The sequence below is a fragment of the Chiroxiphia lanceolata genome, chromosome 5 (assembly GCF_009829145.1).
Source record: "Chiroxiphia lanceolata isolate bChiLan1 chromosome 5, bChiLan1.pri, whole genome shotgun sequence".
NCBI classification, from domain to species: domain Eukaryota; kingdom Metazoa; phylum Chordata; class Aves; order Passeriformes; family Pipridae; genus Chiroxiphia; species Chiroxiphia lanceolata.
This window is the reverse complement of record NC_045641.1, coordinates 14,223,478-14,244,977: the sequence shown is the minus strand read 5'-3', so window position 1 is coordinate 14,244,977 and position 21,500 is coordinate 14,223,478. Positions and strand designations below refer to the sequence as shown.

At 44.2% G+C, this 21,500-nt stretch overlaps 1 protein-coding gene and 1 long non-coding RNA gene across 4 annotated transcripts; one reads left to right on the top strand and one right to left on the bottom strand.

The window, feature by feature from the left end:
* Nucleotides 1-10,693: 10,693 nt before the first annotated feature.
* Nucleotides 10,694-18,701, bottom strand: LOC116786907. Of its 3 annotated transcripts, none has more exons than XR_004357112.1 (4): nucleotides 18,426-18,701; nucleotides 13,862-14,137; nucleotides 13,071-13,200; nucleotides 10,694-12,884 (listed from the first exon to the last, which is right to left on the bottom strand). It is a non-coding gene; the product is annotated as an uncharacterized LOC116786907 (long non-coding RNA). The 3 variants fall into 3 exon arrangements; XR_004357111.1 differs by having other exon boundaries at nucleotides 18,483-18,701; XR_004357113.1 differs by having other exon boundaries at nucleotides 13,084-13,200; nucleotides 18,483-18,701.
* Nucleotides 18,702-18,822: 121 nt separating this feature from the next.
* Nucleotides 18,823-21,046, top strand: CCDC71L (coiled-coil domain containing 71 like). The gene has a single exon (XM_032689201.1). It carries the CDS (start codon nucleotides 18,950-18,952, stop codon nucleotides 19,787-19,789), a length of 840 nt encoding a protein of 279 aa, XP_032545092.1. The 5' UTR covers nucleotides 18,823-18,949; the 3' UTR covers nucleotides 19,790-21,046.
* The last annotated feature ends 454 nt before the right edge of the window (nucleotides 21,047-21,500 follow it).

Here is a 21,500-nt window from a genome sequence, read left to right as displayed (position 1 = left end):
AATTGAACACCATTCCAGATTCAGCCCATGAAAGAGGCTTTAGATCAGCCTTTGGAGATGTAGAACTATCTATGAGGAGTACAGAGCTGGCACGAACCCAGACCTTGCAGCTGACCACAAATGCTCTCTGTGACATCCTTGTGCCAGAGCTTTGGTACCGAAGCTCTCTGACCTGCCATCCCCCCCAGGGACACGCCCCTTGCTCCCACTTTTCCACTGAGGCAATTAAGTGGGTCACTTTTAGTGGGCACGAGCCTTGGACCTGGCCCTCCCCAGCCATCACTGCCCTGCTACGGTGCCACAAACAGCGGCATCACTGGCTGGGCCAAAGGATGCAAAGCTTACGGAGTTGCTTTGCGAATGCAAAGCCTTGGGAGTCGCCCCTTCTATTTGCCCACCTGCATCACCGTCCGCGGGTGTGACGTCATCCACCGCACAGTCCAGGGTGGCATTGCGTCATGCTCCGGGACAGAGACCCTGGTGCAGTGGGGACACCTGCTGGGCCGACAGGAGCATCACCGGGGCCTTGTCCCGGCAGTGTGACAGCCAGAAGGGCTCTGGATTTCTGTCTCGGCCTCTCCCTGGCTCATCCATGGGATGTGGAGAATAATGTTACTCACCAGAGTTACCCATGGTTAACCTGTAGTTAATCTAACCCATAGTTCATTTTTTTCAGTCATTAATATCTGAAGTAATTGAAGATCCTTAGGGTATGGAAATACTAAGTATTGTGTGTGTTTTTATGGAAGAGAGGTGGTGACATGATTTTGGCGCATCTGTGCTACAAGTACGTGTGTCGTCCAAAACGACTGTTAGCAGAGCTTTCACATCCCACCCAATCATCAGGTAAATTGTGTCAAGAAAGCACCTAAATCCAGTTCTGGACATCCAGTTCTCGGCAGAGAGGAGCAGGATGGGAAAGAGAGTGACTTCTCTTGCTGAGGACAGGCTCCATGCGAGAGCTCAGTCTGTCAGAGGTGCTGTGCCAGAGCTGACTCCCAGCTGCCCACCACATTTGGGCTGAGCTTAGCTAGAGCTGAACAGACAGCTTGGGTTAAGGAGCTCAGATGGGGACCTGGATCTCCAAACACTTTTCAGCTTGCCTGTGCCAGGGTTACAGCTGGGGGTGCCTGGCAAACCCACCTATCCAAGGGTGCCACATAGACCAGTGAGACTTCTGATATCTTAAGGACATTAACGTGTAGGTCTCTCTCACACATAAGGTTGGTCTGAAATTGGCCCTGAGGAATATGTGTTTGCTTGACAGGGTGGGCTGCTGATGCTGGGGCTGGTTCAGGCCTCCTGGCTGCTGTCATCTCCCAGCAATGTAAATCTTCCTGACTCCATTTTAATTTCCTTTTTTTCATCTTCCTGACTTTATTTCTGCAAAATATTTCCTTCCTTATACATGTACCCAGGAGCATAAGCACTGCCCATGCTTTTGTTGAACCTTTCCGTAGTCTGCACTCTCCCTTCTCTCAGCTGCTCAAATGGCTACATTTGAGGAACTTACATACTGTCCTTCTCCTGCTGTGTGAACCAGATAGCCAGATAGCCATTCCAGGCATGAAGATCTGCGTGAGTGATATTAGAAATACTGAGCCAGCCATGTGTGATGTCAGGCATCAAATGGAAGCCTAGCCTTTTTTCTCAAACCCTCTGCTTTTCTGCAGCCATCTTCTCTTCCCAGCTTCTCAGGTAAAAGTATTTGAAAACTCTTAAATGAAAGCTGCTGTCACTTCAGTTGTTGGACACAATGGGATATCTATGACAGAGTATTATCTGCCAGAATATCACCATGGAACATGGTAAACTCTGCACCCTCACAGCACCAGCAGATCTGATGGGTTACTGATGAGCCAGCTTCTATTGTAGCTCATGAGATAATAGTTATCCCTATCACAGGAAAGCAGAGTCCAGGACAAATTATTAAATTCAGATGTAAAGATTCTAGTCAAGATATTATCAAGTTCAGTAAAAGAAGTCAAATGGTTATGAAATATAAATACTTTTCCAGTAATATGAGAAGGGGATCAAGTTATTCTATATTCAAAAGAGAAAGAAAAGCATACCAGTGAAACTGCATGCTGACTTATGGGAAATGATCTTTAAAAAAAGAGAAGTTTCTGATGAACAATATGAAGTTGAATGGTATGCAGTAAGCAATACTAGTTTCAACATAAGGCTTTTCTGGAGCAAATTGAACATCTTAAGAAACATCCCCATGTTACAACAACCCCCTGCAGTGCTACAGGCTGGGCACAGAGTGGCTGGAGAGCAGCCAGGCAGAGAGGGACCTGGGAGTTTGGACTGACAGGAGGCTGAACATGAGCCAGCAGTGTGCCCAGGTGGCCAAGAAGGCCAATGGCATCCTGGCCAGTGATTCACTCCCATCCTGGAAGTGATTCTTCCGCTGTACTCAGCGCTGGTGAGGCCACACCTTGAGTACTGTGTCCAGGTCTGGGCCCCTCAGTTCAGGAAGGATATTGAGGTGCTGGAACAGGTCCAGAGAAGAGCAACAAGGCTCGTAAAGGGACTTGAGCACAAGTCTTATGAGGAGAGGCTGAGGGAGCTGGGGTTCTTTAGCCTGGAGAAGAGGAGGCTCAGGGGAGACCTCATCACTTTCTACAACTCCCTGAAAGGAGGTTGTAGCCAGGTGGGAGTTGGTCTCTTCTCCCAGGCAGCTCTCAGTAAGACAAGAGGGCACGGTCTTAAGCTCTGCCAGGGGAGGTTTAGGTTAGATATTAGGAAGAAATTCTTTGTAGAGAGGGTAATTAGACATTGGAATGGGCTGCCCAGGGAGGTGGTGGATTCTCTGTCCCTGGAGGATTTTAAGATGAGACTGGTTGTGACACTTAGTGCCATGGTCTAGTAACCATGATTCTATGATTCTGTGATGATCTAGCTTTAAGTTGAAAGATAAAATTTTAAAATGTTTGACCTCTATTAATAAGTTTAAAATATATTTAGAACAGTACCAAATGCAAAAAAAAGCCTCCTTGGATTAAAAGATTTTCCAGAAAATCTATGCGAGTAGATAGAAGCATAAGCAGACCCTTTGGAGGTGTAGTAGTAGGACAGCCCTCCCTGTTCTCAGTTACTGGCAGTGGAAGAGGGACTGTATTTGCTAAGTTACAGGTGGTCTTGATCCTTCACTGTTTAGGAAGAAACCTCAAATACCACTGAGGGCACAATAACTTATTTCTAGCAGGGAGCCTCAGTGCAGGGGACTGCTGGGAAATGTGGCTTTGGACACTCACTTGGTAGGCCTAAGCTGAAGAAAAACCTGCTGTAAAGTTTGTTTTCTCCTAGAGAAAAGAAAGAGACAGGAAAGGAGAAGCTGGTTGTTTCCCTCTAGAAAGAGAAAATACCTGTCTTTTGGCCTGTTTTGGTTAGAGTGGGTGTAGCTTGCTGACATGCTCAGCCAAGGATTTTCCACGAGGGCACGCTCCTGCCTTCAGTCTGTTCCTACCAGATACAGAGACAGCACGGGCAGATGAGCTGTCCCATGTGGGGGAAAAGGTCTTACCGTGTTCAGCCACTCTGCAGTGATGGGAGACAGTACAGCTGTGCCAAAGGCAGGATGGTTCTTCCTACAACACTAGTGAAGCCAGTGTTGTCTGTGTTGCTGCTGCATGCAGTGACCTCCAAAGTATCTGTAAGAAGAAGGAAGAAATTTATGTACAGAGGTTAGATTAAGGCATCGATGATATACAACAGACACCCAGGAGGTCAGTGACTCAGATGGGGTGGGTTGGGATATAACACAAACAGGGAATGTCTTGTGCTCACAACCTTGCAGTGAAAAACGGTAAGAATTAGAATGAGGACATTTTAGACTGTGGTGAAGGAGTACAGCACTGTACAGTGAAGACAGCATATTCCCATTTGTTTTCAGTCAGTTGTGTTATTACTGTTTGTCTCACGGTTATTTTATGATAGGTAGCTATTTTATGTTTTGGATTCAATGGCTTGTCTTTTTGCAAGTGCTCATATAGCCACGTGTCACATAACCAAATCCATTCATTAAGTAATTCAGTGGTGATAAAATAATCTTGATATTATTGAAATCTTTGCAGGCAGACAGCTAGCCAGCTGCTAACAACTATCTACAGGTATGTATGCTGAACTCAAAACTGGATTGCAGCTGTTTGGCATTAACTGAACCACAGTATCCCTAAGGGTTGCCGTATTTTCAGAGCAACACAATGTAGGAAGGTTTACTGTGCACAGTTGGATGGCCTGGAACACCTCTGACTGTCCTGGCATGCAGGATACCTGATTCCAGCATTTTCCAGTGTTTCCCACAGGTAACCAGAGTGAACATCTGTACGGCATCTGCCCCTGGTTGGCCCACATTCTGCCAAAAAATCTTTAGGGAAGCGACAGACATCTGTGTCTTCAGGGTGATAGCTCTCGTGTTCTCCCTTTGCTTTGTGTTGATCCTGATGTCCATTTGTCATGGGTGAGGTGTGATTACTCTTTCATTACTGGCCTTTAATATTTTTTTATGCTTGTAGAGGATAGAGAAGAATTCTTTTGTGTCACCTCTGTGCAGCTAATGCTTAGAAAATGGGAGAGTACACTGTACATCAGTGCCTGGAAAAGTCCAAGAAAGCAATCCTGGAGCATGCACACTACCTACTGTAGTGTATTTCAAAAACAAATTCAGAGCACCTGAAACTAGAAGGCCTTTTTTTTTTCCTTCAGTTGAAGATTCATGTGTTTTCCATGAGCATCTTAGTATTTAACTTAGATGTCTAAAGTAAGTATGTGATTACAGCCTTCACTTGCTGCATTAGGACAAGACAAGTTGGATATTTTGTCAGCCTTATAAGTTTCTATTTCCTCTTGGTAAACTACTTGGTTCAGTAGGTACTACCTTATGTTAGCATATTCCCAGTTAAAACTGGTTATGGTAAAAATCTAATTTTCTTCTCCCTCCCCCTTCTAATTATAGTCTCTGAGGCTTGCTTATGGGTTACTTCAGTGATGACAGATGCCTTTTACCAATATTATTCCTTTTAAAATTAATAAGTGCAAAGTTTGTAAACAAAAATCACAAGTTTCCTTATAGGATTTAGCTTTCACATGCTAGAGGGGAACCCTGGGCCCCTGTCTGTGCCATCCTCAAATTAGGCCACCTTGTTGCAGTATCCTTCAGAACTATAATTTTATCTAGCCCTGTAATGTTAATTATTATTTTCATCATCATCAGTACAGCAACTGCCACTTATGTACCTGGAGGAGGATCGGCATCTCAAGGCTATTCTCTAGGCTTAATCCTGCGGAGACAACCAGGCTTGTCACTAGCACATCCAGGCCAAGGCCTGATCCTGTGGTGTGATTTCTTTTAATAGTGCCTGGTAGATTATTTTCAGCCATGAATTTGTCTAATTATTCTTTGAATGATGTAGGCTTTTGAAACCCATGGCATCTTGCAATTAGTTCCACAGCTCAATTATTAAGTGCATAGAAAAGTGTCTCTTTTGTTTGCCACTTGAGAATTTGATTTTATGCCTTCTAGATCTCGTAGGATGAGAAACAGCCCACAACCATTCCCCATTTGTCTTTCCCGTAAACTGTGTTACACAGGGTAAAAGTCCGAGCACTCCTACTACAGAAACCATCCCATTGCTTCTTCACCATGTTAAATTTCACATTCACAGCTTTTCTAGATCTGCTCTGCCAAAGGGATGCACCATGGATTTATGGTTGCTTATTGGTATTTCCTATTTTCTTCTCCTGTCCTTTCCTAATAATGCGTTTTCATGTAAATAATGTATCACCTGGACTTCTTTGTGTCACAGAGAGAGGAGGATATTTGAGTCGCACCTTGCTAAGTCTCATGCTACCCAAAGATTTAGGAAGAGCTGTGAGACTAGGTGCTAGAGAAGTGGTATCCTCAACACATGGTCCAGTGCTGCACTAGAGCCAATGAACTCAAACACAAGCACAGAAAGGATTGTCCCTCACTGGGTGGCTGTGGTTAATCTTTGCTTGCACGCTGTGTGAATACATACTTGGCAGAGGGATGGTAGTACTGTGTCTTGCTGCCTACCTGAAACTACTGCTGTGGTGCTTTCTGAGCAGTTGCCATTGCAGTGCAGGCACTTTCATAGTCATCTAGAGGCACTGAATCTTTTGTACAATGTTTGTGAAACCAGAGAGAACGTTTTCACCAACAGCAACTACAAATGGTCCTTCCAGAGGACAATGATTGAACCCCACATTTCTAGTTAATCCACTGCAATACATTCAGTTTCACTCTTGATCTCTTGCCTTTATAATGTGTTTGACTCTGTGCTCTATCCTGACTGGACAGATAGATTTAGGCTGTGAGTTTGTGGTACTAGTAATGGAGTCTATTTATTAATAAAATGAGGTTCTTCTGGGCTATTGCCCTTAGCCTTTCTGTGTGTCTCCTTAAAAGAGTTCCTATTCTCCTTGAAATTCTTTCCAGAGTAATCTAAACTCCAGCTGCTGGTTGCCAGACCATGTTAATTGCACAGGACACTCACATTGCTCCTGAGCAGATTATGTTGTGAATGCTAAAAATTCACACGGATTAGGGGAAGCCTGAGCACAGTCATGGAGGAGAACTCTGTGGCCTTTCAGTTGCTCCAGAGCAGCAGCACTCCACCTATTGCTGGTGCCAGCCCAGCTGCTGGCCACTACTTGCCACCACCACCTGTGGTAACAGGATCTTCTCTCCCTCAGCATCCAGTACTAAGAGAGGGAAATGGAAGCATTTTTCTTGCACCCCCACAACCCTTGCATGGGGAAAGAAGAGAGGAGCACCACCACGCCACTACACAATTTTCACCCTGCAGCTGAATTCACAGCACTTCTGTTACCACTGCTGCCTGAACCTCCACCAATGCCACCACCTAACCATGTCAAGTGGCAGAAGGCAAGAAGTGCACTCTGATGCAATGCAACTAACCCTTTTCCTGTAGACTGGTGGAAAGGAGCGACATGATTTGGTGACAGGTGAAAGAAAAATGGAAAAAAGGGACAAAGAAGAAAACGAAAACAGTTTGAGAGTAGAAGGAACTGCATGCAAGAGAAATATTACAGAGAGAGGAAATGAAAGGTGAATGGGGTTTGTGCGTGTGAAAAATTGAGGCATTAACTGGACAGACAGGAGACGTAGTAGCTGAGAAGGGCAGTGATACACATAACAAAACAAGGCTGACCCCAATAGCCCTTGGGAACAGAGGGGAAAAATTGGGAACGGTGGGAGCTATTTCTTCAGGTCACAATTTATGGGGCTTGCTGTACTAAGGTGTTGGGTGCAGCAGTAGTTGCAGTCCTTGTCTCTTCTCAAAAACAGTGAGAGGTGAAACTTCAGATGTTGTTGGTGGCAATTCTCACACTGTTGATGCTGGTGTTGGAGGGCTGCAGCCATAGTGGTGCTGGTTCTTCTACTTGTTTCTGCCTCCCTTTATTTGGGTATTAGAGGAGAAGAAAATACAGAAGACAGCTAGGAGCAGAGCTTCTTGTTCATTGAGAGTACTTGGCTTGCAGGGCAATAAAAGAGGGTGAAGCCAGTACTACAGCTGGCCACTATCACAGATGGACCTTCAGTCTATCCCAATAAGCTCTTGTCAGAGCCATCAGTGCCTCTCCCACCTCCAAGGAGTTTGGCAACCTTAGTCAAGCTCAGCCTCTTCACTGGTAGAAGCTGTTGCAAAGGAAATGAAGAGAGAGCCTCCTTCCCTCTGGAGCTGCTTTTATGTTAATGCTCTTTGGTCTGCAGATGTGTCTGCACCTCCTCTCAGACCTTCTCCTTCTGACCTGGACCTTGACACCCTGGCTTGGCCTCAGACCTGATTCAACATCACAGAACTCTTGGCTGATCAGTGGCCTGAGGCTGACTCTGATCACTGCCTCCAGACCTGCTCCTGATCCGGACTCATCATCTCAATTTCCTGACACCTTATCGCTGAGACAGTGTTGTTGTCATCCTCAGCTCCAGGCCTCCATGCCTTCCCTGGTGGAGCAGCCTGCCTGTGCTGCCCCCAACACCATTTCTCTCACCTTACAGAGCTCTGCATTTGAAGTGCAGAAACTGTTAGATGTGGCAAAGTATATTTCCATGTCAACTGAGCTTGGACAGGAAAGAGGGGTTTTATCCTGAAGATATGTATATGTTCAAAATTTTAAAAATATTTTATCTAGCCATAGACAGTAGAATTTTCAGAATAGTTATTTTGGTGATAAATTTAAAGCAAGCAACAGCTCAGGACTTACAACACTTTTGGGAGACCATGGCTCATGTTTTTCTGCCAGTGCATGATTAGTCAGGTCTACAAAATGCAGTAGTGCCAATGAATTATACTAAAGAAATCCTACACTATATTAGCCATAGTTTGAGACAACTGGGTTGAATGATAACAGGAGAGTTCAAGTCAAACATGGGCGTGGCAGATAATCAGTAGCTCTAGTCTGTACTAGGAGCTATATGTCCCAATGGTTTCACAGTGAAAACTCTTTAACCTAGTTTTGCTAGTTTTGTTCATCTTTAATATCATCACATGACATACTGCTGAAATATAACTCCTTTTTACTGGCCATAGGTAAGTGGTGCAGCTCTGGATCAGAACCTGGAGATGCTGTTTGAAGTGGAAGTAACTAGGGATTGGTTCACAAGTAAGAAGTGGTAAGTGACTTATAGGAAAGATAATGAACTGGAATACAGTCCATAAGGAGGGACGGGAGAAGGCTGCATAGGAGCTGAACTGATTTATCAATGGCCAATTTGTTTTTGCCACCAATCTCTCCACATCTGCTCTGGGTGTTACATAAGTGATGTAGGTTAGTTTAAAGAAGAGACTGGTCGTTGGAAATGACCGGTTTTGACTGAAAATATATCTACAACTGTGATAGAATTAATTTCATTTTAATCAGGATTCCCAGAGGACTCCTAGCTAAACTAAGCATAACATTTTTCTAAAATCAATGGAGATAAATGGATGAAATGCCCATATCCATGCTGACAGCTAGCCTACACCAGACACTTCAGTGATTTAAAATACATCTGATTTAGTTTGCGATCAGGTGAAGCATTTCCTTGCAATCCACTTGTCTTTCTCTGCTCATTTTCTAATCCCTTTCTAATCTTTCCACTTCTGTATAATTGGACAGCTCTACATCTTCACGTGTTTTAACCTCTCCTGACACAAGAACTGTCTGTTAGGAAATGCCTGCCACCGGGGAAAGCCATTCTACAATCTCTGCCTTGGTGAGTTTGTGGGGGTTTTTTTGTTTGGTTGGTTTTTGATATTTGTTTTGGTTTTGTTTGTCCAAATTTTATGCAAAGAGAGATTATGTCTAGCAACCATTTTCAGCAATGGTTCATTATCGATAATTGTTACATCAGTCCTGGAGTCTCAGTCTCAGATTTTTAGTTTTCTCTATTGTTTTTTCCCCAACTTATTTTTCCTTTGCTATTGTACATGGCATGTACCTATCAAGATCTACATATTATCATGTTTACTGTATAACTAAATTGTTTGATTCTATAAGCATTGTGGGACAAAACAAAACATGCAGCAAGCAAAGCAAACCTGTGTTGTAGGATATTGTACTATATTAGTCAATGGGAGGAAGTGGTGCTTTTGGAAATACCGGCTCATTTTAGCAGGAAGCAAATGGACAGGAATTTCAGTGATTCAGCTTTCAGTCAGGGAGGGACGACCAGGAAGAATCTGGATCAGGAAGAAGCCAGAAAAGGAATGGAGAGTATGAGGAATATGAAAGGGAAGATGGTTCTGGGGCATATAATATGTAATGCTGAGGATAAATGTGGTATTTCTCTGCTACGATATGTCCAATCCATTGCTACAGAGCAGAGAAGCCAGTCTGTGTTTAGGACAAGACTTGAGGTTAGCCTCTGGCATCTTCATTTACGCTTCTAAATAACGTTCACTTTTTCCAAAGTGATGGGCCATTTGCAGTTCTCACTGCCTGCAAGGGAATAATGAATGGCTCAGGCCATGAATTGCAAATGCCAAGCGCTGAGCAGCTCCCTCCAGACAATGCATTAACTTCAGACTTTAGGCTCCCAGTGTCAGAAACTTACAACTCAAAATGCAGATGTAAAAGAATGCTAATGGACAGTGAAAATTCTGACTTAATTAGATGGCTTTAATTAAACCAGTAGTAACCTGTACATGGATACCCTTAAATGTGAGCAACAATGGCTCTTTGAACTTCAACGGAATAGGAGCCAGTATAAACTAAACTGAAATGCCACACAAACTGGAGTAACTGACCACACTAGGGCTTACCATGGGTTTAAGTAAGTCAGTAAAAGATTAAATGACTACCATTTCTAATTTGGAGGAGCCTTCCAAAGGTAGCTGAAGGGAGTGGGAATCAAATATACACAATTTGTTAACTCACTTTTTCACTTTACAGTTAAAGTTTGGGGCACTTCTATATTTTGGAAAATATTTTATGCAATTGCTGATTAATAACACTCATATATATCTCTGTGGGGACAAAGACATTAAGAAATTCACTGTATTTCTTAAAGATAATTTTAAAATACTGGTAAATGAGCTACTTATCCACCTGGAGCCATTTCAGGTTCACAAGTATGAATGAACTCGCCCTTTTTGTATAGAACCTTTATAATAATGCAGATCATGTGTAAGGTCAGAACCTCAGCTAGTAGCAGTCACTGTGCCTGTATTGAAATGAAGGATATCTACAGCTACAGAGAATCTGTTCTTTCATTTGAAAATCTAAAACCCCAGTTCTCAAGGTATTATCATTCTATTTTTATTCTTTCTTCGTAAAAATGTTATTAAAAATGGTCAAAATAATTACCGTGTTCACATTATCCAGTTTTGATATTTATTATGTGCTGGCATGAAATCACACGAATTTGAAAAGGATTCTAAAGAATGCTATCAACCAAATGTTACAGAACTATAAATTATTAGAATATTTTGGGAAATTTTTATAAATCACAGTTGAGGCGTTTGAACTGCATCTGCATTGAATAACATTAAAAATACTTTTAAGGAATAGAAAATGATACAGCTAAAAGTAATGTGGGTGGAATTCTAGCAGGTGTAAGTTGGGGCAAGATATCAGTTTAGTAAAGGAATTCAGCTCATGTGAGGTGACGTGGCACCTCCGCGTTCCCTACGCCAGGTCTCCCATGCCGGCTCCCAGGGCCGCTAAAGGCCCCTGCCCGTCTGCGGCGGGGACACGGGGCCCTTGGCAGGAGCAAGGGAGCAGTTCGGAGATAAGCCTTCCAGGCTTTTGAAGCCCATGCCTAACTTGGAGAACAAAAGAGAGATTCAAAAGGAGGTGTTAATGCTAACAGCCAACATCTACATGATAATTGACTGCTTACAACTTTCACTGAAACAGAGAGATCAAGACCCTTTTTCACCTAAAGTGTCTGAAGCTTACTGTTCTCTGCCCTGTGAAAGTGCCAGAGGCGACCTGAAAAAAAGACCGGTTTCTGTCACTTTCCATTAAAACAAACACAGCGGGCAGTAAGGTTTGCGGGATTCATTTGGACAAAGAGAACAAATAAGAGCGAGCCTGACTAAGACGTGGTCCGGTGACACAGTAAAGCTGCTGTAAGTATCTATTTAATAAAGCTACATCCATATGACATACAAAGCCGAACTAGTATCAACTCCCTTGCTCTAATTCACTCAAAGCATTTTGGAGGGTATCTTCTCTCCATGGACTTTATGCTGGATGTATTGTGTATTGTATTGTGTCCTCCCTAGGCCAGCATAAAACATAAATCCAGTATAAACATTGCATTGTATCCTGTGGCAAGTTAAACAACAAAAAAAAATCAATTGCCGCTCCCTCTGTTCTGGAGTGAATTTGTCCTGTCAGCTCATCTAGTAATGCACAAATCTGGTAGGAAGGAAAACGGCAGCACAGGCTGGAGGGTATCATGGAAAGAATTCCTGAACTGACGCGCTCAGCCACACGGTATCAAGAAATAAGATTTAATTAATAAGGTTATTAAATAATTGCTAGTAGGCTTTAAAAAATGTCTAGTTTGAGAAAAGTGAATGAAATTCACATTTGTTTTAACAGTGACGGTACTTTAAATAGGTTGCCTCAGGAAACAGTGTGATCAACATTACAAGATGACGTGGTCTGTGATGTGTAAGAACCATGTTCTTGAGCAACATATTTCTTATGCTGGAATTATATTCAGAAAGCAGTACTAGACTGACCCATTTTACACCTTTGATAATACTGAAAACACACCACTTGGTCCCATATTGGAAAGTAGTCGAGATTATATTTCTGTTTTATAAATGAGGATTATCATTTGAAGGATCTACAGTAAGGAACATATTTTAGACAGAAAGTAACTGAAGAAATAGAAGAAGGAGAATGTTCCAGCAGAAATAATACCAGTAGAAACCAGAATTTTAAAAAAGAAGATGAAAAGAAAAAGAAGGAAAACGGGAAAAAAAAGGCTTTGCCTTTTCTGTCAGTGGAACCATAGATTCACGGTATTGTGGAGGTTTGCCAGGACATCTGCAATCATCTGCTCCAACCCCACTGTTCAGAGCAGGGTCAGAAAAAGGAGGCTGCCCAGGACTGTGTACAGTAGGTTTCTGAACAGCTCTGAGAATTGAGACTCTACAACCTCTCTGTGTAACCTGGTCGAATGTACAATCTCCCTTAAAAACATTTTTTCTTGTGTTGCTGCACACCCTGGTGACATCTTCTCATGGTGACAGTTTCTCAACAATGGCACGTCTCCTCCAGGCTAGGAGACCACCTCCCACTGCTCCCGCTCCAGTGAAAGGCTCCAGGCACTCCCAGCAGCCTGAGGAGTGCAGAGCTCAAACCTCCTTCTGAAGCTTTATTTGGAAGCTGTCCTAGAATGAAATAGGTAAGAACACAAAAGAAATTGGAATAGGTATGTGAAATAATCTAATCTGTGGAAGCATTTATTGTATAATCAGAATGTGTGTGTGTGGGCTTTTTCCCCTTGGTTGTAGCATATTCAGTTTCCAAAACCTGCATTCTCTATCTACACCACGTTCCACTATTTGATTACTCACCTTACCAACTTACTTGATGAAGATAATGCGATGTATGTCTCAGCATGTCTCTTTTGCACTGACTTTCCAAAGATGGCACAGTGGTTAGTGTTACTTTGTCTACAGTAACGTTAACATCCCGTGAACTACTCTAGGAGTAGAAAAGATAGAACATTTGGTAATAATACAGTCAAAGCCAAAACGAGAGGTAAAACAGAAGGCTTAGATGGACTGAAAGCCATAAGAGAAAAATAAGATGAAATAAAAACAGGATTAGCGAGAAAAGTTTTCACATTGGATGTAAAACCCAAGGGCTTCTTAATGTTTTAGACCAAGAGACCATTACCGACCCTCAAGACTGTAGTGACCACAGACACAGCTATTATCAGCATTTTTCAATTGCAGGGCAATGACAAGACAAGTGATGCAGAGTTTGTATAGTTATGTGCATCACATACAGATAACTTCCCAGAATGTGAAAAAAGTTAAATGTTAAACAGCCTTTGCTGAAATATCTTCCAGCAGTGCTCTCTGTATCACAAAGCATACTTCTTTATGTATTTTTATTTTTACTTTTCCTTTGGGGTTTTTTTGAATTACCAAAGTCTTCTGCTAAAATATGTTAGTTTTCCTCTTTCAAACGTTACTGACAATGAATGCTATTAAAATAAAAGCTTATTTTAAAAAAATCCTTTCTTCCCCTCTGATGTAGCCAGTCATCATTTTGAAAGACTATTTTGAAATTGTATTGAGGCAATGGACAATGTGAATAATGTGTATGTAATGATCAGAGCCAGTGGAATACACTTTACCTCAGGCTCAGTCCTTGCTGTGCCCCTGCCAGAGTGTGGTTCTTGACTGCTGGTGGATTTTGTAACCTCTGCATTTCTTTCTCTGCAAATGCTTTGTTACTTTTTATCTCAAGAATATGTTCTTTAGGTGCTGCAAGCTGATGAAACTCTAAAGCTCTGGGAGAGAAATACTATATTTAATTGATGTGGATGCCCTCTTCCATATTCTAACAGGTCCATAGAGTACAACCAGCTTTGATGCCCAGCTCCAGGGTCCACCTAGTCCAGCTTCTGTGTCTGTTAGAGGCCAGAAGAGGAAGGTTAGGGAAAGTATGTGAGAATATTGCAAACACTGAGAGTTACTTCCCTAGATATATTCTTCCTTCCTTTCCTAGCCGTTGGCTTATGCCCTTTCCGAGCCCAAGGTTTTCATGTGCAAGTTATTGGTGGACTTTTTTCTTCCAGTCATGTCTAATCATTTTGAATGGTGTGCTCTGTAATGCCTGTAAATGTACTAGGGTACATTTTTCCTTTTTGGGACCCACAACTTCACTGGAAAATGAGTTCCACAGAGGAATTATGAGTCATCAGAAAAAAAAAAGAAAAAAGCATGTCTTTTTGGTCATTTAGTTTTCTGCTTTATAGCTTCATCTGCTTCTCTGTCATTCTTAGATTATGAAAACTAAGACATAATAATTTCTTATCTGCCTTCTTTGTACTATCACAGTTTTATAAACCTTTATCATATTCATCCTCAGCCATCTGTTTTTTTCAAGCTGAAGAGTCTTAGCCTATTTAATCTCTTTTCATAGAGAAGCTGTTCCATATTTTTACTCATCCCAGTTGCCCTTCTTTGTATCATTGCTATATTCATTTAGAGATGGTAAGACTAGAAATGCACGGTATTCAAGATTCCTGGAGGCACAATGGACTTGCATTCAGCAGAATGCTCTCTTCTGTTTTGCTTTCTATCCCTTCCACAGTGATTCCTAACACCCTATTTCCCTTTTTGACTGCAGCTGTGATTTCTACACGCCGTGATTCTGCATTTTTCCCCCTCAAATAACCGCTTGAGAAACTATTCTTGTAAATTATTTGCTTTTGTCTGTTTTTTAAAGTATTTTCAGGAATTTTGCCAGTGCTTGTCTGAGCACTTCTCAGACACAGGAACCTGATGACTATTGGGTAACATCTGAAGTTTAGTTGCTAATGGATGTGGAGTCATGTTTGCACTGCCATGCAAACTTTCCTGAAAGTATGCTGAAGACATTTAGGAATCAAATTAACTGAAGCAGGCTGCCAGTTAATGCAACCTCTCAACAGCAGAGGTAAAGATATTAGAAAAAGACATTGGACAGTAAGCCTGTTCTTGCTGATCTGGGTAGAAGAGCATGAGTATGCTGGAGGAAAAGTCCCAGCAGCATAAGTGGTGTGACTTAATATCCAGAATTTTAGGATTCATCAACAGGACTCAAAATGGTGGGATCATAAGATTGTTAGCATTTAAAATAATTATCAGTTACCTGTGAGTTTTTGTGGTACTAGAAAGGAATTTTTAAAAAAAATAGTGTCCTTGTTGTGTAGCAATTAATGTACCAATATCTCAATTGCTACTTCGCTCGTCATTCTCAAGAATTCTATAAAGAAAAGAAATTCTAACAAATAATTGAGAACAAAGATTACAGGGGGTTTTTTTACTCCTCTCTTTCCAATGTAGACATTTCCTGTATTTTTAGAATAATGATTGTTAGAAGATCTACAGAAAATTAAGTAATTGAGTCTACACATCTTAGTCAAGCCATTTTGATCCACTTTTTCATTTTATTCATCTATTAAGGAAAGGCAATATTTACTTATATAACTCATGAGTACTGTGAGTGATAATTAATGCTTATAAGATGTAGTATGATTGAAATGAAGAGCTATGCACTTCCAAAGGATTATTAATTTTATTATCATCGTTATTACTGTACTGAGCTATTGGAAATTACTAAAAGATAGCCAATTACTGTGGATTTTCTTGAGCTGACTTTGTAGGGTATTAAAATGAGAGTGTTACACTGCAGAAAACTCATAATGAAGTTGTAAAAGTGAGATTATATCCCATGCCTTAAAATGGTATTGTCCATCCTGGAAGCAAAAAAATCCAAATAATGAATAAATTCTGATTAAGACAAAAATGTGCTGATCTCTCTTTTCACTTATAGTTATAATGACTCATTTACTGCTTGCTGAAAAATCCCCCTCTCTGTCTCCATGATTTTTGAGTCATACGCCAGAAATGTTTGTGATTTCTGGAAAAAAGGTTATGGCCAATGGGCAACTGGATTTCTGCAGTTTAATGAGGGCCCTCTTGTCAGGTGAGCTGCTGAATCGGATAGTTTGATAGCTCCTGCCACTGAGAACGTGAGCACAGGTCAGCTCTTGTGGTCCAAGTGATGAACCACTTGCTAAGCTGTGGTGACCCCGTGGCTGCGACCCTCATACACCAGAGTGTGACTAACAGCAGCATGGCTGGATGAAGAGATGCCTGTCCCTAACACTTTCAGCTCTGGGCTTTTATTCTCTGCTTCATAGGACATCTCCCTCAGTTAAACCAATCTGGCTACATGACTGTGCTTTACAGCACCGTATGCTGTGAAATGAATCCGATTAAAAATGGCACTAACACCATCATTTTGGGAAAGGTTTCCTTTTAAAAAATAGGTCATTTATAAAGCTTATTTAGAACATGGCTGTACCTCGAGATTGTCCCCATGAAGATTTAAAATATCTTTGTTAATATCCACTCTAAATGGTTATTTGGATTAATATTCTTGAGTTTCCCATGAATACAGGTTGAATTATACTGTGAAGAAAATTAATTATTTCCACTGGCAGTAAGGAATAATTTCTTATGCAGAATTTCTGCCTCCTACTTGACTGGATTTCTAGACATTCCAATTTAAGTTCTTGATGAGTTGAGAATAAAAGGTTTCCCTATCCTAAACTGAAAGATTAATTACAGAACAAAGACTGTCTATAAAGAAAAATGTTATTCCTCACCCTTTACCAATGTTGAGAGAAAGTAATTAGTTAGGGGTCTAATCAAACCCCCAGCAGGATTTGTAGTGAAAGGTTAAACCATCGCTGTCCTTCCAGACACCTTGCTGTTCTGGGTGCTGGAAAGAGCTCTGGTTTAATTGCAACAATCCAAGAACCTAACAGGACACTCTCCCTATGACAGCAATCTCTGAAGTATTGGAAAGCATGATCTAGAGGGATGGGATTTCACAACAACTGACAAAATTGTGCAATTGTAGCAGTGCTGTGCAGGAAGAAATGCTGATGTGGATTCAGAGAGGTGGTGACTCTCAGAGGGCTCAACCAGTGCAAGTTTTTATTGCTTCATTTGGGACGTGCTTTGTTGGGATATCAAGCCAATTCCACTGATGCTGTAAATATTTCAGTCTTGACAGAAAGCAGCTTGGGAGAAAAGGACCTGGGGGTCTTGGTGGACACCAGGTTGAACATGAGCCAGCGATGTGCCCTTGCCACAAAGAAGGGGAAAAGTATCCTGGGCTGCATTACGCAAAGTATTGCTTGCAGCTTGAGGGAGGTGATCTTTCCACTTTATTCAGTACTGGTGAGGCCACACCTGGAGTCCAGTTCTGGGTTTCTCAGTACAAGAGAAACACAGACACACCGGAGAGAGTCCAACAAAGGGCCGCAAAGATGATGAAGAGGCTGGAGTATCTCTCCTGTGAGGAAAGGCTGAGCGAGCTGGGACTGTTCAGCCTGGAGAAGAGAAGGCTCGGGAGATCTCATCAGTGTACACAGATACCTGAAGGGAAGGAGCAGAGAGGGTGGAGCTGGACTCTTCTTATGGTGCCCAGAGACAGGACCAGAGGCAATAGGCACAAACCGAAACACAGAAAGTTCCTTCCAAACATCAGGAAACACCTTTTTACTGTGAGGGTGACCGAGCCCTGGCACAGGTTGCCCAGAGAGATTGAAAGCACCCACAAAGATGAGAGTCCAACTCTCTGCTCCTCACAGGAATACCTAAAACTAAACCATATGAGAAAGACTATAACTGAGATGCTCCTTGAACTCTGACAGGGTTGGTGCTGTGATCGTTTTGCTGGGGAGCCTGTTTCAGTGACCAACTACACTCCAGAGAACTTTTTCTTGATGTCAAATCTGAACTTCCCCTGATGCAGCTTCATTCCGATTTCTCGAGTCCTATCAGTTGTCATCAGAGAGAGGAGCCTCCATCCTTGGAGATATTCAAAAGCCATCTAGACATGATCCTGGATAACCTGCTTTAGGTGGCCCTGCTTGAGCAGGAAGGTTGGACCAGGTACCTCCAGAGGTTCCTTCCAACCTTGACTGTTCTGTGATTCTGTGACTTATGATGTTGTTGACTGACCGACCTACAGGTTCATGTTAAAAAACCCCACTGCAACAGGACGGATGTATTTAATATCATGTGAAGGACTTCACTGTATCACGTCTGTTGACCTATTTTTGTCATTTCGCTCAGTATATTCATGGTTCCTCCTCTGGAGAGCTTGCCCATCAAAGTGTCCAACCAGACCCTTACTCAAACATATTTCAGTCACCAAACCACCTTCGTCGACCTCCCTGTGAGGATCCTCACCCTCGAAGCGAGGCGCGACGCCGGCACACGGCTCAGAGCTCGCCCCGCCACGCGGGACTGTCACGCCCTTCCCCTGCGGGAAGGGGCCGCCAGCTGGGACACCCTACTGGGGATGGGGGTCTCAGGGCTCGGCGTCGCGCTGGGGTCCGGGCTGGCCGAGCCCCGCGGGACCTCCGTTGGGGGGGCCCGAGGCTCCGGGGCCCCCCCGGCGCCCCCCGCGGCCACCGCCCCCGACGGGGCGGGGCCGGGTCCGCCCGACGCGTTTCGAACGGGCCAACGGGCGGCGCGGGGGGGGCGGGCGCGCGCAGGCCCCGCCCGGGACTTTAAAGCGCCATTTTGTGCTGGGCGCAGGACATCGATCGTCGCTCACACCCGGCGGGCGCCCGGCGGCGGCCGGAGCCTGCCCTCGGCGCTGCGTCCGCGCTGCCTTCTCGGCGTCTGTCCCGCCACCCCGTCCCTCTGCCTCCATGACCCGCAGTAGGAAGCAGGCGGCACTGGAGAGAGGAGCCGGGAAGATGAACCCAGAGGCGGGGAGCGCCGCGGCGGCAGCCGCGGGAGCCCGGGCGGCGGCGGCAGGGGCAGCTGGCGGCGAAACGGCGGCCGCCGCCTGGGGGCTGGAGGGGGAAGGGGAGAAAGTTGTGTACTCGCGCTCGCAGGTCTCCTTCGCTGGCACCAAGGCACTGGGCGACGCCCTCAAGCTCTTCATGCCCAAGTCCACTGAGTTTATGAGCTCGGACTCGGAGCTGTGGAACTTCCTCTGCAGCCTCAAGCACGAGTTCTCCCCGGTCATCCTCCGCAGCAAGGACGTCTACGGATACTCCTCCTGCCGTGCCGTCGTCCCCGACCTGCCACCGCCCTCGGAGCGGCCCCGCCGCCGCGCCGGCAAGCGGCGCCTCCCGGCCGCCGACGCCAAGCGCCGGGCCGGGGCGGCGGGCGGCAGCGCCAAGCGGCGGCGGCGGCGGCGGCGCCGCAGGAGGGAGCGGGGCAGGCAGCGCTCGGCGGTCGGCGGCCCCCGCGCAGCGGGGCAGGAGGAGGAGGCGGAGGCGCCGGAGCCGCCGGGCGAGCAGGCGGACAGGGAGCGGAGCAGCCCGGCGGCGGCCGCCTGGGAGCCGTTCGGCGGCAGATCGCTGGAGGAGATTTGGAAGGCGGCCACCCCCCGCCTCACCACGTTCCCCACCATCCGTGTGCGGGGCAGCGTGTGGAGCCGGCGGAGCCTGGCGGCGGCGCGGCGGCGAGCGCAGCGGATCCTCGGCGTGGACCTGTCCCCCGTGGTGCGGGTGCGCCGCTTCCCCGTGGCGCCGTCCTGAGCCCGCGGGGGCCCCGCTCCCCGCGCCTCACCTGGGCCGCGGTGCGGACAAAGAGACCGGTATCAGTCACCTGTTTACATTGCTTTTGTCTGGATCGTGTTCTGCTGCAGCACTTTATGGCCCGCTCGGGCGGCGCCGGGCCCCCCGCCGTATGGGGGGCGGCCTGCCGGGCCCCGGCCTCGCCCCGGTCTGGGACCGTCTGGCAGGTATCACGCATAGGGACCAAGTTCCACTTCCACTTTTTTTCTCTCCCATTGGGCTACCTCACTGGTCCAGAAGTCCACCCAAGAAGTTATTTTCCAAAGGAACTTACTTTCATGCTTGTATAATAAAGCACCATCTGAATTCTTGCTATTTTTTTCCTTCCCCCTCCCTTCCCCATTTCTGATGGATTATGTATGCTTTGTGGTGTTGCACTAGTATGTGCTCAGGGTATTTTGAATCCCAAGCATTCCCAAGTTTCAGTTTATTCTGATAAAGGATGCGTAAAGAATGGAGGTTCAGGACTTGTGGCTGTTCTTGATGGTGCAAAAACTTTTTTTTAATTATAATTTCATGGGCTTAGTGATATATAAAGATGTATTGCGCAGTATAATTGTTACACTTTTGTATCTAAAGTCATTTTTAAAGTTTTCTAGTTGAACTAAGTATTTGTTTCTATGGAGCACCTAAAGATAGAATCATCCTGATATTTTATAACCCTGTTTACTTTAGGGAAGCTCATTTGGTCAACCTAAGTGAACTTAATAAAAGTTAAAGAACAAGTGGCGTTTCAGTTCAATGAAACTGCACAGCGTTGGGTTCCTGGTGAAGTACACCACCACCAAGGCGCTTTGTGTCAATGAGCTCTGCCTTTTTGAAGAACGTAACTGCTCATCAAAGCAATCTGTAGGTATCTGGAGGTGAACTATGATCCGATGTTGGTGCTGACAGCCAGAAGTCGGGAGCTCGCATGACATAAATATCACACTGAAGTGCCTGGCTCTGCAAAAAGAGCAGAACTTGATACCTGATCACTTCATGACAAACTAGCACTTGTTGACCTGCAGTTGGAAGATGGTTAATGATGGATAATCATATTTAATATAATTATTTGCACATAATTATTTTTATAAACCTTTCACGGGTTTCGCAGTAGACCGGTGAAAATTCATGATGTAGCTTGATTATTTTGACTGAAAAATAACGTGTAGTCATTCTGTGCGCTAGGCAGTCACTTTTAAACTGATTTATTAAAGGCTTTTTTTTTAGGTCTTACGCCTTGCAGTTGGTGTGTGAGGAGCAAGGGTGTGTGTGAAGGGAGAATGTGATTATTTTCTTTTTATGTTAACTTTTTTATGCTGCGAGAGGAGTAAAAAATGCTGGGTAATACACAGTTTATGTCCCTACTATCCTGGCAGACGGGACTAACAAGTTTTCATGGTGGACTGAACAGCTTCACAACTTACTTATAGAATCATTTGGTGACTCTTAACATTTCTGATGTCTGTCGACTCCTTGTTGTCTACTGTCAACAGAGGCAATAAGATGACTTGCTGTATAGAGGCTGCTTGTAAAAACGTGCTAGTGCTAACCTAAAGCATCCAACTTCTAAAAATCTGTGTATATTTTGTAGTTCTTTCTTACATAGTGGAGCTGCAAAGTTCTTCCAAACTAGCACTTAATCTGTTCTATATCCATCTGGCTTTTGAAATTGTTTACATAACGTTAG